The sequence below is a fragment of the Dendropsophus ebraccatus genome, chromosome 8 (assembly GCF_027789765.1).
Source record: "Dendropsophus ebraccatus isolate aDenEbr1 chromosome 8, aDenEbr1.pat, whole genome shotgun sequence".
Lineage (NCBI taxonomy): Eukaryota > Metazoa > Chordata > Amphibia > Anura > Hylidae > Dendropsophus > Dendropsophus ebraccatus.
The window spans coordinates 29,719,570-29,737,056 of record NC_091461.1 but is presented as its reverse complement, the minus strand read 5'-3'; the positions used below and the strand labels follow the sequence as shown (position 1 = coordinate 29,737,056).

General features: G+C 41.9%; 1 protein-coding gene across 1 annotated transcript in view; it reads right to left on the bottom strand.

Annotated features, from left to right (window-relative positions):
* CPXM2 (carboxypeptidase X, M14 family member 2) overlaps nt 1-17,487 on the bottom strand; it is a 74,426-nt gene that overhangs the window by 9,015 nt on the left and 47,924 nt on the right. The window contains exons 7-13 of the mRNA XM_069978956.1: nt 13,944-14,094; nt 12,839-12,927; nt 12,537-12,660; nt 7,742-7,938; nt 4,993-5,172; nt 4,402-4,699; nt 1,375-1,514 (exon numbers count right to left, since the gene is read on the bottom strand). Coding sequence (XP_069835057.1) covers nt 1,375-1,514; nt 4,402-4,699; nt 4,993-5,172; nt 7,742-7,938; nt 12,537-12,660; nt 12,839-12,927; nt 13,944-14,094 — 1,179 coding nt within the window. The remainder of the gene's footprint in view (nt 1-1,374; nt 1,515-4,401; nt 4,700-4,992; nt 5,173-7,741; nt 7,939-12,536; nt 12,661-12,838; nt 12,928-13,943; nt 14,095-17,487) is intronic.

The window sequence follows — 17,487 nt, the reverse complement described above, 5'->3', positions numbered from 1 at the left end:
AAACACAAAAACATGGACGCCATGGCTAATTATTGCATGAGGATGGAGTAGACTAAATCAGTCGAATCACAAAGAGCTACTATAGCAGAAATTACTGAAAAGGTTATTGCTGGTTATGAACAGGTCAAGTGACCGCTATCTGGCCAGAGTGCCCGTGTTGACCTCTGGGGGCCATTGTGCTTCCGGTGGTGATCAAAGAATCAGAGCTGGAACAAAGAGCAATGGAAGAAGGAGGCCTGATGATGAATCGTGTTTTCTTTTACACTTCTTAGATGACTAGTATGTGTATTTAATACCTAGGCAAAAGTAGATACAAGGAGTGGGAAGAAGACAAGTCGGGGGAGACAGAGGAATGCTCTGGGCAATAGGAAGTTTTTGGTCCTGGCACCTATCTAAATATTGTACTGACCAAAAACACTCCTCTGTTTTAATGGCATTGTATAATGGCAACAGCCTAATGCAGTATGATGCCAGGACTGCACTGCTAAATTTGTTCAGGAATGGTTTGAGAAACATGAAAGAGAGTTTAAGGGGGTGACTTAGAAGGCCTCCCAATTTCCAAGGCCTCCATGTGATCAAGCATCTGTGAGATGTGCTGGAAAAACAACCCTGATCCATGGAGGGTGCACTGAACAACTATATAGGACTTAAAGGGAAACTATCAGCAGGTTAGACGAATCTAACCTGCTGATATGTCCCTACTGCACAGGAGGCACTGAGGAGGTAGGCATGTGTCTTACCTTCCTCCTCGGTGCCATTCCAGTGCAGTTAGTCTTTTGCTCCATGATCTGGTGAGTCTGTTAGGAGCACTGGGGGACTGTTAGGAGCACTGCCCGCCCCCATAGCACTGATCCGCCCCCGGACAGTCCGCCCCTTTCTAATGATGACAAATGGATTAGGCTGCTTGGGGGCGGATCGGCACTATGGGGCGGGCAGTGCTCCTAACTGGTGCCTCAGTGTATCTAACAGTCTCACCAGACCATGGAGCAAGAGACTTACTGCACCCGAACAGCACAAAGAAGGAAGGTAAGACACATTCCTACCTCCTTGGCGTCTCCTGTCCAGTAGGGACATATCAGCAGGTTAGATTTGTCTAACCTGCTGATATTTCCCCTTAAAATTACTACTGCTAATGTCCTAGTGCCAGGTATCATAGGACACCTTCAGAAGGCTTGTGGAGTCCAGGCCTCAATAGGTCTGAGCTGTTTTTTTGGCACGAATGGAGGTTATGCAATAGAACGCAAGTGGTTTTCAATATTATGGTGGATCAGAGTAAAAAAACATAATTATATAGAAAGTAGCGTACACAATACACAGAAGCAGAAGGACTATTCTGTGAAACATAAGGTGTTACAGTTAGGACCAGACAACAACCTGCTCCATGAAGACAATTAAGGATTCTCTGTTATTTTCCCATTGTTCCGGCAGTTCGCTTGCATGTGGGTACTTGTCACAATCCAAATATATGGAGATCTCAAAGCAGTTGGTATGCAAGTAGCTAAAATCATTAATACCTAATAATAGAAATACAAAAAAAAAAAACAGTGAGATACAAAACTGTGCAATGAAAAGCAATTAGAGATAAAATGTGACAATTCTAGGAAAATCCAGGCAATTAGGGAAATAAATTGCAGCTAGATGTAGGATGAGCTCGGGAGAACGTATATATTAATGATCAGTAGATATAGTCATCCCAATACATTATTATCAGAGAAGCGGGAATGATAGATGGTATAGTGTACCCTGCAGTGTAAATCCAAAGGAGAAGCATCTGTATTAGCTGTGGAGTATATTGGAGTGCCTGGCACAACCATACCGGGCACAATGCCCCCACCATATAGCAGGGCACCCACAATATTCCCGCTACAAAGCGAGCCACAGTTATTAATAAACAGTGACATGATTCCTCATGGAGTAGCGGCGATACAGCATCTACTCCATGTGAGTAACCACTGGTCGGGGCTCTACACATGTAAACGGGGGGAACAGCTGTGTCATAGACCACTTCTCTACAGAAAAGTAGCAATATATAAAAGTTCTCCATCACCGGAGTACACCTTGGAGATAAGCAGCGGCTTATCTTGGGTTCTATCATACTCAACCCAAGCTGAGGGTTCGGCAAACAAGAGTAGACAGTGTATGGAAACTTAATGGGACCAATCACCAATCTTTAAGAAGGAGGTCATGGGAAATGGTGTTATGGTTGAGTATGTACAATGCACGTACAATCCATTCAAAGTCATTAGGAATGCAGAAGATATCCCAGTGCTGAACTTTGCTACTTTTTGGAATCCTATAGTGTTTTAATGGAGTGGCAGTACCCCTACTCGACCACTGCTACATTCAATAGGGGAGTTCTTGATCCCCATTAATTGACAGCTGTTGGTGTTCCCAATAATCACACCACTCTGATGAAACACCTATTATATATCCAGTCGGTAGGTGTTGTCATCTTGGGTAAAACCCTTCATCATATCTAAGGCATAAATCTAGGATAGTGCTATCCTTTAAGAGCTAAGCCAGAAGTCAGAACTATACAGCAGGCTGTACCCCCTGGTTAAAGTGACAGCAAGCTAGAACACATATTAGGGTTCACAGTGAGGCAGAAGTGTAGCACGATGTAAGAAACGTATCAGTTCCATTCACAATGTGACAGAGATTCTGTTAACATATGTATTGCAGATGATGTTTAATTCAACACAGTCCAATTGTTGGCATTTCGTTGCGTCTTTGTTGAATCAGCAGTGCATATGTTTGTAATAATAACAGCTATTTACTCCACCATTACATGTAAATAAGAAATTTCCATTTTGTCAGTTCTTCGTCTGAATCCAAGAATGCACCTAATTTCATTGACTTACCAGGTGGTCCAGGAAAGTACAGCGTTTCATTGTCTTACGCTTTTGTTTATGCCTCATTGTAGCGCTTGGAATTCTTTTACTATCAGCCCTGCTTTCTATAAAACCACCCATTAACTGGGAGATGTCCCAAAAAGCATAAAAATGAAAGCGGAGAACGTAAATAATAATCATCTGCTAAAAGGAAATTCTGCGAAACTGATAATTCAACAAACTGGAGATTATTGTCTACCACTGTGTCTGTTCTACTCACTATGTCTGAAACCACTCAGGTCACCACAGGACATCCCCAGAATGTGTTCAGTTAAAGGTGATGTACCAAAATGAAAAGTTATCTTTTATCCTGTGGATAGCTGATTGGTGGGGTCCAACCACTATGACCCTTACCAGTTACAAGAACTGCCGCTGGCTTAACTAAATGACACTGACAACATCTCAGGCCACTCAGGTCATCGCTCATTGGTTGGACACCGACTGACTGGCTACTTATCCCTGACCCTGTGGACAAGGACAAATTTTTAATATTGGAATAACCAATTTAAAGTTTTTTTTCACCATACTAAGTAATTGTATATGACTGGGATATGCCAAATTTTACACTTAGATCATTAAAGGTGTTCTCCAGGATTAGAAACACATGGCCACTTTCTTCTAAAAACAGCATTACTCTTGTCTCCAGTTTGGGTGCAGGTTTTACAGCTCAGTCCCATTGAAGTGAATGGAGCTTAATTGCAAACCACACCTGAACTGGGGACAAGAGTCATAATGTTTATAGAATTTAGCACGTTTCTTTATTCCTGGATAAACCCTTTAATTAATAGTTTTTTGAAATCTTTGACCACCTTTAACTTGACAGTACTTAAAAAAAAAAAAAAAAGATTCTCGTCATCATAAAAAGTCTTTGATATTATGTTTGTTTGTGGTGGCATCAGCCAAGAGTAGAGTGGGATATGCCATGCGTATTTATAATCTATGGCCAATTTTGTTGGAAAATTGTTACGACTGTAAATGGGCACAAAAACCCTGAGCCTATCGGCAGAACATCCAGTTTATTTAGGTTCATTGATCCAAAATATATTGGGTAACGTATCTGGTCAGTCCAAATGAACAATGGAAGCATTGCTTCCTCTTATGCTGCACATGATGTTACATAGCCTTATACTTATAAAATACACAATTCTCTAGGGTTAGCTCAACCTGAATAAGAAATTATAAGTTACAATTATGCCCCTACATTAATCTCTGCTTCCTCCACAATGACAGGAGGACTGAACGCGATAACACCTGCTGCGGAAGAGAGTACTAAGTAGATACAGGAAGAAACCTTCCTCCTACACATCTCCTTCTACTATCAATCACCTTTATTTTAAGTCACTAAGGATAAATGGTTTTGCATGGTGTTCTTACAACTGTAAGAACATAGTTAGTTGTGGCTTAGGGAAAATGCAGTAGAAGCAAGATCTCAGGAAGCTTGGGCCAAAAATCCCCATACAAGACTATGGTTTTGGTCTACAGCTTGGAATTAAAAAAAAAACCAACGTACTTCCAGCCACCGTATGCCAAGAGCCTCCATTCACAGTGCCCTCCTCCTTGTTAAAATCCTCAGTGTGGCATGGCCTCCGACTGGAGTCTGTCATATGCCGATGGGTGGAAGCATATGAGTATGCCAACCAGCGAAACACATGGTCATCTGGGGTTCCTGTATATTCTTGGGTCTTCCATGCCGAGCGCACCATATCAAAGGGATAGGACACCACCAGCTCTCCTCCTTGTAGGTTTCCACCCAAAACAAATGGGATCTTTTCCATCCAGGTAATCAGGGCACGAGTCTCTATCGCAACCTGTAGGTACAAGTGGTCAAAGATATAGTCATAACATTTCATAATTATATTTCGATACATGTTATCATGTATACAGCCATATTACAGATATATGTTACATGGCTTTTATGTGTATCCAGCCAGCACAGGAGGCCCAGTAACTGGACCCCAACATATCAGCTTGTTATTGTTGTATTGTAAGATTGTTGGATTTCAATCCCATTAAAACACATACACAAGTATACCTATGTATGGAGAAGTTGGAAAGAATAGTTATGGAACGACAGGTATTCTATAAAGACAAGTTAACTCACTGTGGCATTCTGGTACTGATACCAGTCAGGGATTGGGATGTGATGGTTAGGGACTCTGCGCATATTTCTAAAACGATCCTCTGACTCCCACAACAATGAATTCAAGTCTGGAAAATTGTTATTTATGTCAATCCCATCAGCAGTCCAACGGCCTAAAGACCAGCCTCCCAGTTCAGAGCCCTAAATGTATGGAAAGAATTGTATTTAATCATATTATATAAGGCTATGTTCACACTACGTATTTGACCGGCCGTTCCGTGACTCCGGCCGGGTCACGGAACGGCCGGTCTCTGCACGGATCATCATGGCCGGTACTTAAGTATCGGCCGGATGATCTTTCCTCCGTGGAGCTCTGATGCGGGCGCATCAGCGTGCGCCCGCATCAGAGCTTCCCATAGTACAGAGTGAAGCAAGCGGCCAGAGCCACTCGCTTCACTGTGTGAACTCGCTTCACTGTGTGAGCCGTCCGCAAATAATGGACCTGTCAGTTGTTTGCGGCGCCGTATGGGAACCGGCCAGAGCGCACACGATGTGTGTACGCTCCGGCCGGGATCCCATAGCAATTAATGCTATGTTCCACCCCACAAATCTACGGCTGTAGTTCTGCGGCGAGAACTACGGCCGTAGATTTACGTAGTGTGAACATAGCCCCATAGTGTATCAACACAAAAGCTAAATAAACAGGAAAAATAGAGAAATTGAAATCCAACTGGAGTATACCCAAAGTGTAAAAAGATCCTTACTGACTGTGGATGCCAATAGCTTTCAGGATTGGAAGATTCTACTAAAAAATTCTACTTAAAGGGGTATTTAACTCAAACATAACTTTTTTATTATTTAAAATAATACTATTTTTATATGTTGCTGCCTGTGGTGAGACTAACAATTAATTCCATACTTGTTATTATCTATTCAGTCTCCTTTGCCCCGTTCTGAGCTGCTGCTTTCTGCTGAAGACACAAAAATCTATGTGTGAGCCTTTCCCTCTGTCTCCCCCTCCTCCCCCCTACCTTCAGAGAAAGATGATGTGAACGAGTCCCTGGCTGGCTGTACCTGCAACATTTTAACTTCTTTGTAATGCTGGGAGGGTTATCACAGTGAGTTCATTAGCAACTTGACCTTAGAATAACCCTCCTAGCATTACAAAGAAGCTACAATGTTGCAGATACAGCCAGTAAGGGACTTCTTTACATGAGCTGTCTCAGAAGGGAAAGGGTAGGAGGGGAAGACAGAGAGAGAAAGACTCACACATAGATTTTTGTGTTTGTATGGAAGTATGGAAGGAATTGTTAGTCTCACCATGGGCAGCAACATATCAAAAGTTATGTTTGAGCAGAATACCCCTTTAAGGCTGATCTTTCAGCTTTAGATTTCCCCTTTAATCCCTAGGCGACCCTGGACATACCTATACGTCCAGGGCCGCCTCCACGCGCCCAGTGCGGGGCCGCACGGCGGCCGCGCTCTACACTGCCACGGTCCCGGGTGCCGCTCGTAGCCCGGGACCGCGGTTATTAGCGGGCACCATCGCCATGCCCGCTAATAAAGTAATCAGATGCAGCTGTCAAAGTTAACAGCTGCATCCGATTACTTACTGAAGCACTTTCCTGGTGTCTAGTGGGGAGGATCGCTCCTCCGGGACGTTGTCCCGGACGAGCGATCCACACATCTTACGCCGTCCGGGGTCAGCGCCGTAATGGCGCTGATCCCAGCTCGGCACTCAACTGCTTCCGGCTGCAGCAGCCGGAAGCAATCGATGTGCCTATCTCATCGATCTATGCTGCAAATCTATGCAGCACAGATCTCAATGAGAGATCAGTGCACTTATACTAGAAGTCCCCCAGGGGGAGTAACCCTAACCCCAGGGGGAATAACCCTAACCCCAGGGGGGCTTCTAGTATAAGTGTAAAAGTAAAAATAAAAGTGTTGTTATTAATAAAAAGCCCCCTCCCCTAATAAAAGTCAGAATCACCCCCCTTTTCCCATGTTATAAATAAAAATAAACAAATAAATAAATAAACAAACAAACATGTTTGCTATCGCCGCCTGCGTAATCGCCCGAACTATTAATTTATCACATTCCTGATCTTGCACAGTAAATGCCGTAAGCGCCAAAAAATCCCAAAATGCAAAATTGCGCATTTTTGGTCGCATCAAATCCAGATAAATTGTAATAAAAAGCGATCAAAAAGTCGTATATGCACAGTCAAGGTACCTATAGAAAGAACACTTCATGGCGCAAAAAAATGACACCTGACACAGCCCCATAGACCAAAGGATAAAAGCGTTATAAGCCTGGGAATGGAGCGATTTTTAAGAACGTATATTTGTTAACAATGGTTTAAATTTTTTACAGGCCATCAGATACAATAACAATTATACATGTTACATATCGTTGTAATCATAACGACTTGAGGAACATACATAATAAGTCAGTTTTACCCCAGGGCGAACGGCGTAAAAACAAAAAAAAAAACAAATAAAAGAAATGCGTTTTTTGTTTTTTTTGTTTTTCAACTTCACCACACTTTGAATTTTTTTCTGGTTTCGCAGTGTACTTTATGCAAAAATTCCTGTCATTGCAAAGTACAATTAGTGGCGCAAAAAATAAGGGCTCATGTGGGTTTCCAGGTAAAAAAAAATGCAAGTGCTATGGCCTTTTACGCACAAGGAGGAAAAAACGAAAACGCAAAAATTTAAATTGGCCGGGTCTATGGGTTAAAATATCATGGATCTAAATATTACTACTCACCAGTTCAGCGGCCTTCTCATACCCATCTGGGTTGATAGATGGAAGGAAATGAAGACGTGTATTGGTGATAAGGTGGGTAATACGTTTGTTGCCTGCCAAGTATTCCTGACATAGGAACTGCATCAACAAGAGAATAAGTTCACGTCCTAAGACCTCATTTCCATGGGCTCCAGCCATGTATCGGAATTCTGGTTCTCCTGGATAGATGGAAACAAGAGACACCCCAACAGCGGTTCATGATTACATAAGATACAAAAGGCATATTAAAGTGTACCGGCCCACGTCATACACAGTAACCAACTGGAAGGTTCAGTACTAATAAGCAGTAGATCAATAGGCAAAGCTTTGCTCTCTAGTTAGTGGCCCCTACTATATGTTTTCTGGATAAATACAGAACTGTTGCCTAAGTAAATCATTTTCCATATTAAAAATTAAAGGGGTTTTTCTATTTAATTAAAGGGGCTCTTTCTACTTACTAGAAAAGCCCCTTTACAATAAGCTTATAATAACGTGTCCTATTTACTGGGACCAGTGATCAGCTGTTTTCTGGTAGAAAACTAACAATGACAGTTTCCCTGCAGCGCCACCACAGGGGAGATAAAGCATTACACAGTGCCAATTCAATTCAAGTCTATGTAATGCAGGTCTGAGACGCTCGGCTGCCCGGGAGAGCTTCGGGGACCTCCGGCACAGGCAGTGTCACACTGCCTGTGCTGGAGATGGGAAGTGAGAGACATCGCTGGACGGCGGTGACGGAGAGGCGGACAGCGGGCGAATCGAGTGGCAAACGTCACTGGAGGGATGGTGAGTATGGTGTCTGTGTGTCTGTGTTTTTTTTTTTTTTTTGGGGGGGGTGGTCCCGCGGGAGTTGTCCTTTAAGCCTTTGGTGCTCTACTTCTGCTTTCCAAGACAGGGGGCAATGTTCTATCGTGATCATCCCATGAGCTAACCAATGAGCACATGATGTTGCCTCCACCAACCAATGATCAGGATAGAGTAGCTACAGTAGCTGGCAGGAGGTGGAGCGCCAGGGTGCAGGGAAACGTAATATTTTTTTATGCTCCCCAGAAAACCCTTTTAATAGTTGAGCATTCTGGCTTTATGAAACAACAGAAACATATAAAAGTAAATTATTGTTTTAATTGATAGCAGGGAAAATACGGAATCACTCAATGTAAAAAAAAAATGAAATGACCATGTTATTTGTCTTTGTGAAACCCAGTCAATAAAAGCATGTTATTCTGGAGTAATGATTAAGCGCTTACAGATCTTAGCAAGCAGTGGCCTTGGCAAATAAAAAAAAACTCATGGTCCCAATAAAAGTATTGTCAATTGAAACAAAGGAAAGGATTATAGAACTCCTTCTGATGGAAATCCAAACTGGAGGGTGGCAAAAGATGTTGGTTGTTCCCAGTGAGTTATGTGCAAATGGGGTACAAGTAAAGAGAAAGTTGGAAGATTATGAAAGAAAAACTTATAGATAGAACCAGGACAATGTTGAATTGTCAGGATTGAAAATTCAAAGCAATATGACATGAAAATAGAAACAAAACAAATGAAATCAAATGGGTGGAAAGAGGGTCTTAGAATTATAGGATACCAGCTATAGAAAAATCTAATTAAAACTGATATTTACACCTGAACAAAAGAAAAAAAGCTCCCGGGGGGGGGGGATGGTGATAATAATGAAGGATGATAATGCTTCTTATAAGTGTTAAAGTGTTTCTTCAGGAAAGTTATGTGGCCAGAAAATAGTGCGGATGTCAACTCAAGTGGAAACTTATAGTGGAAATTGTAGAAAGAAAAAAAAGAGGTATGAAAAGGCTCCATCCTACAAATCCTACAAATGTAGGAACCAGCTTGATGGAGAATACAGTTATCGTGTGAAAAGTCCAAGCCCCAAAGAATTCGGGCTCCATAAAAGGCAACAAAAAAATTATTGAGATTGTCATCGAGTGATTCCATATTTTTTTCCTTTACTTAATTTGGAAAAACATATGTCCTTATTTAAAATAATGTACGTTCCTTTGTTTGAGGTATGTTTCCAGAATGTCTCGCAATAAAACATTGTTTTGTGCCATATCTATGATTTGTGTGATGTTTGTCAAGGAACTAAAAAAAAAACGATGTAAACTTTGCCTAATTGAGGTGATTCCATTATTTTTGTATGGGGATGAATGCTGATTCAGTCTGTAGACAGGGTTAAAGCGTTTTTCCAGGTTGACCTACTGTAGCCTACGGATAGGCCATCGATGTACCGGCAGTATTCTAGCTTCCCATCTATCCTGTGTATAAGTTATACATCATATTTGTTGCATGACACGTCAGTGAGAGATTTATAACACAGACAGAAGCAAAGAGAAGAGGATGTAATAGCACAGATCAGGTATAAGGAATCACATTAAAACAAACTAAATCCAGAGGAGAATTGGCTACCTAAGAAAGTGGATGTTGTTAAAGTTGTTTTCTGGGCTAAACTTCATCAGGATTAGCTATTCAAAACCTGTCAACCCACCGATCAATGGTTGGCTCTAGCCACGGCATCCACATCCACAGGGAACCTCTGTGTAGAGGCCATGCTGGGTTACTGCAGCTCAGCACCACACGGTAAGGTGAATGGGAGTATGGCCTCACAATACACAATGTACGGTGCTGTCTACTTACAGGTTCTGTTCTCTGAGTATGTAGGTGCCGCAGCTCCGGCAGACAACTGATCAGCGGGTTTCAAAAGTCCACACCCTATAGTCTGACTTTGATGACCCATCCTGAGGGAACATTATCAATTAGTTTAGTCTGGAAAACTCCTTCATTCATAACTAATTGTCAACTATTATCACTACTTCTATCTTCAACTTTAGAAATTCAATGGTAGGCATGTATGTTTCCTGCTATTTTTGGAATTTTCAATATGTAGTGCCAATATATATTGCCATCTATGCTTATCTCCCGACTTAACTAGGAATTAAGTATTTTAAACAAAATGTTGTCTTGCCACCGGACACAGAGTGACATTAAGGCTTCCGTTACACCGATTTTCTTTAGATGCTGTTGACATTGGCCGAAGTTCAATGACACAGCTACTGAAAATGAGCAACCCCCCCCCATCAAATTACTTAAGTTACCCATCAATCCTTTGGACCATCAAAAATGCATCCAGAAGAGAAGATCAAGGGAGAAGAGACAACTGTTTTTTATTTTTATTAAATTCACCTTACTTGATCCATGACCGCAATCTTAACCTTCTCATACACATAAGGCATGTCAAGCAGTGTGACTAGAGCAAATGTCCAGCGCCATCTCTTCCTGTTATTTTAGTATAGCGCCATAAAAAGGAGGTAGACAACAGCAAGCATCAGTCAGCTTGTGGATCAACAGTCAAGGCAACCGGACTGTTATTACGGCTGTATCACCTATCGAACTTGGTGCTTTACTTCCAACAGTTTCTTGTAAGTTATCAATGATAAGGAAGGATGGTAAACATATGGTTGACTGAACTACATGGGCTGGAGGTGAGGCCTTGGTTTTGTTGCCTTTGGTTTAATTGGAAATCTGGACTAGGATATAAATTTACTTGACTAAAGGAGAAGCCCACCAAAGTCAAAAAGGGCAGGCAGGTAGAGGGGTGCAGGATAATAATAATATAAAGTAAACTCACCCGTCCCCATGCCTCCGAAGCAACACTCCCAGGTCCTGCTCATGGCTATTGAATATCATTTTCGGCAGGAAATTGGGTACGTCATGTACCCGGCTCTTCCAGCTGCAACATCGCAGCCCTGTTTAGCGAATGACAGCTCAGCCAGTAAGTAACTGTCCTGCCCCAGTCACTGATTGGCTGAGCAGGCAATAACTCAGCCGGAGATGTGATGTTTCAGCTGTAAGAGCTGTATTGGCGTTACAGGGCACTAGGATAGGTAATTTTACTTTATTATTTTTGTGCACCCCCCTGCCTGCCTTCTCTTTTGGAATTTGGTGGGATGGGTAGAGGGCCTGTATTACTTTAGGGATCTCGTCCAAGGTCTATATTTGGGCATCTAGGGTTTGATGCCTCTACTAACCCCATCTTGCATTTTGTACTTATGTGACTGAATGTTCTTGCTGTTGCTGTCTATAATAAGGGCCCTATTACACGGAGCGATAATCGGCTAAATCAGGCCGAAACAGGCCTTATTGGCTGAGCGGCCTGTCAGTGTAGTCAGTGTTGGCCTGTCAGTGTAGACACAGGATCAGAAGGCAGAGCTGCAGACACCGGGGAAGGCCTCCGAGGACACAGGGGAAGGCAGAGGACACCAGGGAACGTGGTTAGGTAAGTTAATACTTAATTATTATACACTAAATGCTGCTAATGATGTCTGTGCAGCCCTAGCTGCCTAATAGTCGGCCTGTGTATTTGCTCAGTAAACGAGTGCTGATCTAGCAAATCGGCGCTTGTTTACAGTTTATAATCGGGCCGTGTAATAGGACCCTTAGTATGGCTGCCTTCAAGTGACATCCACAAGTGAAACTACCATAGAGATTACTATGTATATATAGTTAAGTCGCAATTGTTTAAATTTCATGTTAGGTGAACAAAGTGCGTGAACATTGCACAATATCGGAAGTTAACTTACTGATTACCTTTTACTCGCCCAAATTTTTTTTTAAAAAATCAGATATTTATTCATGCCCTCCTATTGCCAAGTCTCCCCTGGTGAAATCAAACCATCAAAGCCAAACCAGATGATAAGAGTGAGAGCAGATGTAGAAGGGACAGGCGGGAAGGTGCAGGACATACATAGAGTGTGTTTATTCTCCTAACCAACTTCGTGCTCCCCGGGGTTATCAGACATCTCCATGGCGTACAGCTTGAGCCCCTCATGACTGCGACCAATGTTATACACCCGAGTAATGTTGGGACACATCTCATTCACCACTTTCATCAGCTGGAACGAAAAAAGAAATTGTTACCGTATATTGCACCAGTGTATTTACATATAATATATATATATATATATATATATATATATATATATATATATATATATATCTGCACCAACGTGTATAAAGCCCAGGTAGGCATAAAGGATGGCATGACAAAGGAAATATTCTACTGGTCCGTACCTGTCTCATTTCCTTGTAATTGTGATGTCGGAAATCTAGGTTGTCTGAAGTTGTCAGCTCGTTCCTTCTGTAATAATAATTATTGGGGTCTAGGCATAATATAATAGGGATAATATTATTAACTGCAAGATGTGCAGCAAGAAATAGTGTGGTACCGTGTTAGCCAGAAAATTCTATGCAATGTTAACAAAATACATTTTTGTAATTCTATAACCAATGAAAACTGGTTAACCAATAAAAATATCACTGTTATAATACTTTCTGTCTTTTCTGACATTAACATTGAGGGGGGTATTCCAAAGGGAAACAAACAAACTGTTGTTCGAAAGTTATACAGATTTGTAAATTACTTCTATATAAAAAAAAATCTCCAGTCTTCAAGTACTTATCAGCTGCTGTATGTCCTGGAGGAAGTTGTGTTTTTTTTCTAGTCTGACACAGTGCTCTTTGATGCCACCTCTGTCCATGTCAGGAACCGTCCAAAGCAAGAAAGGTTTTCAATGGGGATTTGCTGCAGCTCTATACAGTTCTTGTAATGGACAGAGGTGGCAACTGTGTCAGGCTTCCAAGAATACTCCACTTCCTGCAGGGTATAAAGCAGCTGATACATACTGGAAGACCTGATATTTTTCAATAGAAGTAAATTACAAATTTGTATAACTTTCTGACACCAGGTGATTTGAAAAATAAAAAAAAAAATCTCCAGAGCACCCCTTTTACTGCAAGATAGTGTTTTTTTTCCACATATGTACTGCATATATTTACTTTGCTACCTAAAAAAAAAACTTTCCAAATTATATAGTATTTTGTATAGCTCCTTGATAACAAAGGTAACAGCAAATACTGCTAGGTGTCACTGTGCTTTGCAGAAGACATTACTGAAACCGCACCGCCTTTACTTCCTGTTCTAAAACTACTAGCTGAAGCGGCATCACCCTGATTCCCTACTTTGCTTTGTGAATGTAGTCTGCCCAAAAACTAGTAATACTACAAGCTCTTTGCTTTTCTCCCTATCTAAAATATTGTCAATAATTATCAAAACAGCAAGTTATTACCCATAGTACATAGACAGTATAGAGGACTGACTGACCCGGTACTGACTAACCTGGCAATGGACATCCAAGTATTTCCATCCTCATGCATATGTTGCCTTCTTCATACCAGGAGCGTGGATTGATACGGATATAGCGGCCCACCAAGGGCTCCAGGAATTCATTCATGACTGGAATTTCCTTCTCATTATTCCCTGAGAATAACTATTAACATAGAGAATATAGAATTGTGATAAAAAATACTAGGGAAGCAAAGATAGGGGACACATATTTTTTCTGTATATATTATATCCACCCGTGATGATCACAGGTATATAGATCACAGGTATATAGAAAAAAGTAATTCTAAAAGATGGTGTCACATAGTACATAGGATAACATTAGTACTGTATTACAGACCTGCAGATCACACAGAACTAGTAAGGATTATTCATAAGGTTTTATCCACATGGAGAAGAGATCACTATAATATAAGGCTAATATGTTATCATTGTGGGTGATCCAAGCAATGTATACAGATCATAATATACTGTACCCAGTAGAGGGCTTCTCTGGCGTGATATAGATAAGCTGACCAACAAAACACACCAATCACTGAACAGTGAAAAAACCAATGGAGTACTCATTTACGAGTCTCAAAATTTGAATAATGATTGCCCCCTATAAAATATTAAAATTTTGTAGGGGGCAATTAGTGGAGACTTTTAAATGAGTACCCCATTGGGTTTTTTTTTACTGTTCTTCTTGAATTCAGTGATTGTTGTGTTTTGTTGGTCAATTTTTTTATTGCCCCTGAAAGCCAGAATCCTGCTCCACACTGACGAGGGGCAAATACCCCGAAACGGCCGTCTGTGGATGGATGCCTGCCTTGGTAACCCTTGTCTTATGTCATTATACTCGCCACAGAGTTAGACTTTGACTTACAGGGGCCACCCTGGTGTTTCCCTATTTAGGTCCCAAAGCTCGCAACAGAGTGAGGACCTGAGGGACTACGTATCAGGGTGGTTTGGTGTTCTCCCCACTAGGAGGCACCCCTTGGCAATGGGCTTCCTTCTCTGGAGAGAGGGATATCTGGCTATTCCCGTGTTTTGAGACTCGCAACTGAGGCTCCACGGACCCCTTTTTTGCATAACGATTTAGATAAGGCCAGGTCTAACTCACAGCTGTAGCTGAAATCTAGCACTAAATTGGCCTATCCGCCAGGAAATTCTAGTGGATCAGCCAAATACTGTATATGCCATGTCTTTTTGGTAATTGCTTTACAGTGCCACACCTATAATGGAGGTCAAAGCGGCCATGAAAAGAAAAATTGAGGGGGATTTACTAAGCAAGTCAGAATCCTGGCTCCAGATTTAATGTGTTTTTGACACATTTTATACCTCACTAGACGGTTTAGAAAAGTGTCTACAAAAGAAGGCACGGCTAAAGGGGCTATAAAAGGCGCCAATTTATAAATGGCGGGTGACGTTATTTTGGCACAAAACATTGGTGTAACGTGTCATTAAAATTAGAAAAGTGTTTAATGCATCTGAAAAAGTGGCCCAAACATAACCTACAGCGTGCGCCATTGTGACAGGTGTGGCTGCTGCCTTCCTGGTCTACTTTCATGCTGCCTAAATGTATTATTATATCCATGTATTATTAATAAATCTGCTGCATTGCATCTAGAGAACTTCATTGTCTTCTATCAAGTCCCAGCAAATATCGGTCTGCAACCAAAGAGCTACTGAAAAAAAAAAAACTATAGAGCCTTCTCCACACATTATTACTATTTGTGGTGGTGTTTTTTTTGTTTTTGTTCTTTAAGTTAAAAAAAAAACAAAAAAAACTTTTTTTTTTATAAAATAGTGAGCTTTTGTGTTATTCTGTATTATTTTTTAAATATGTCATTCAAAGATTTCTTATGAAGAAAGTGCCCAAAAAAATGCAAAACACAAACAGAACACATTTTTTGCAAGAGCCAAAAAAAACTTAAAGTGTCACTGTCGTTGAAATTTTTTTGCAGAAATCAGTAGGGGTTAAAGGGGTTGTCCGGCGCTAAAAAATTATTCACAGAATAACACACATTACAAAGTTATACAACTTTGTAATGTATGTTATGTCTGTGAATGGCCCCCTTCCCCGTGTCCCACCACCCCCACCCGTGTACCCGGAAGTGTGGTGCGCTATACTCACCTGTCACGTGCCGACCACGGTCTCCGATCCTGACATCACTGCTGAGGATCGGAGACCGTGGTAGGCACGTGACAGGTATGTATAGCGCACCACACTTCCGGGTACACGGGTGGGGGTGGTGGGACACGGGGAAGGGGGCCATTCACAGACATAACATACATTACAAAGTTGTATAACTTTGTAATGTGTGTTATTCTGTGAATAATTTTTTAGCGCCGGACAACCCCTTTAAGAAACTTTGTAATTGAGTTTATTAGCCGAAAAATGCTTTTTTAACATGAAAAAACAGTTTGAAGCTCTTCCCCCTGTGTTCATGGTTCTTTTATGGAGAAGGTAGAGGTTGAGGAAAATGAGGCACGAAAACAGGACAATAAAGAGTTAATTTACAGCTACATCACCGGGCTATCTCCTCTGAAGTCAGCACTGACCTCTCTGACCTGCAATACCGGCTTTCACATAGGTCCCGTTGTGTAATCCTTTGTTCTCTGCTCTCTGCTGCCAACTAATCTCCCCCTCCCTCCTCCCCCCTTCCCTCTCCATAGAACAGACAGGACCCAACTGATGTAAAAGAGTTGAGTGGGGAATTAATACACCTTATACAGTGAAGTAGTTGCCCATGGCAACCAATCAGATTCTAACTTTCATTTTCTATAGACATTTTTTAAAATGAAAGAAGCAATCTGATTGGTTACTATGGGCAACAGCAACATTAGGCTATGTTTACACTGCGTAAAACTACAGCCGTAGTTTTGCGGGGTGGAACATTGCCTACCTTCAATGGGATCCCGCCTGGAGTGTGCACACATCGTATGCGCTCCGGCCGAAGGACCTGTCAGTGCACACAGTGAAGCGAGCGGCTCCGCTCGCTTCACTGTGTGCTATGGGAAGCTCTGATGCGTCCGCATCAGAGCTCCGCGGCCAGACGGATCATCCGGCCGGTACTTAAGTACCGGCCGCAATGATCCGGGCACAGACCGGCCGTTCCGTGACCCGACCGGGGTCATGGAACGGCCGGTCTGATACAGTGTGTGAACATAGCCTTAAAATGGAAACCTGTTGCCCTTACATATAATGGCCGTCCATTAGTAGTCCACAGGTGTCAAACTCGCAGCCGTCCAGCTGTTGCAAAACTACAATTCCCATCATGCCTGGACAGCCAAAGCTTTAGCATGAAGGGATTTGTAGTTTTGCAACAGCTGGGGGCTGCGTGTTTGACACCCCTGCATCTCTTCTCATGAGACGCTGTAGTGTGATCAGCGATGATGACTTTTCAGTAGTCACACTCACAGTTCACAGTCTTTAGCTGCTAGAAACGTGACGCGTGGATCATGCATCTCAGCTAAGAGCCGTATAGCCTACACTATGCATTTCATATGTCTTGGTTAGTTTAATAACTGACCTGGCAACCCTGTTTATCCCATC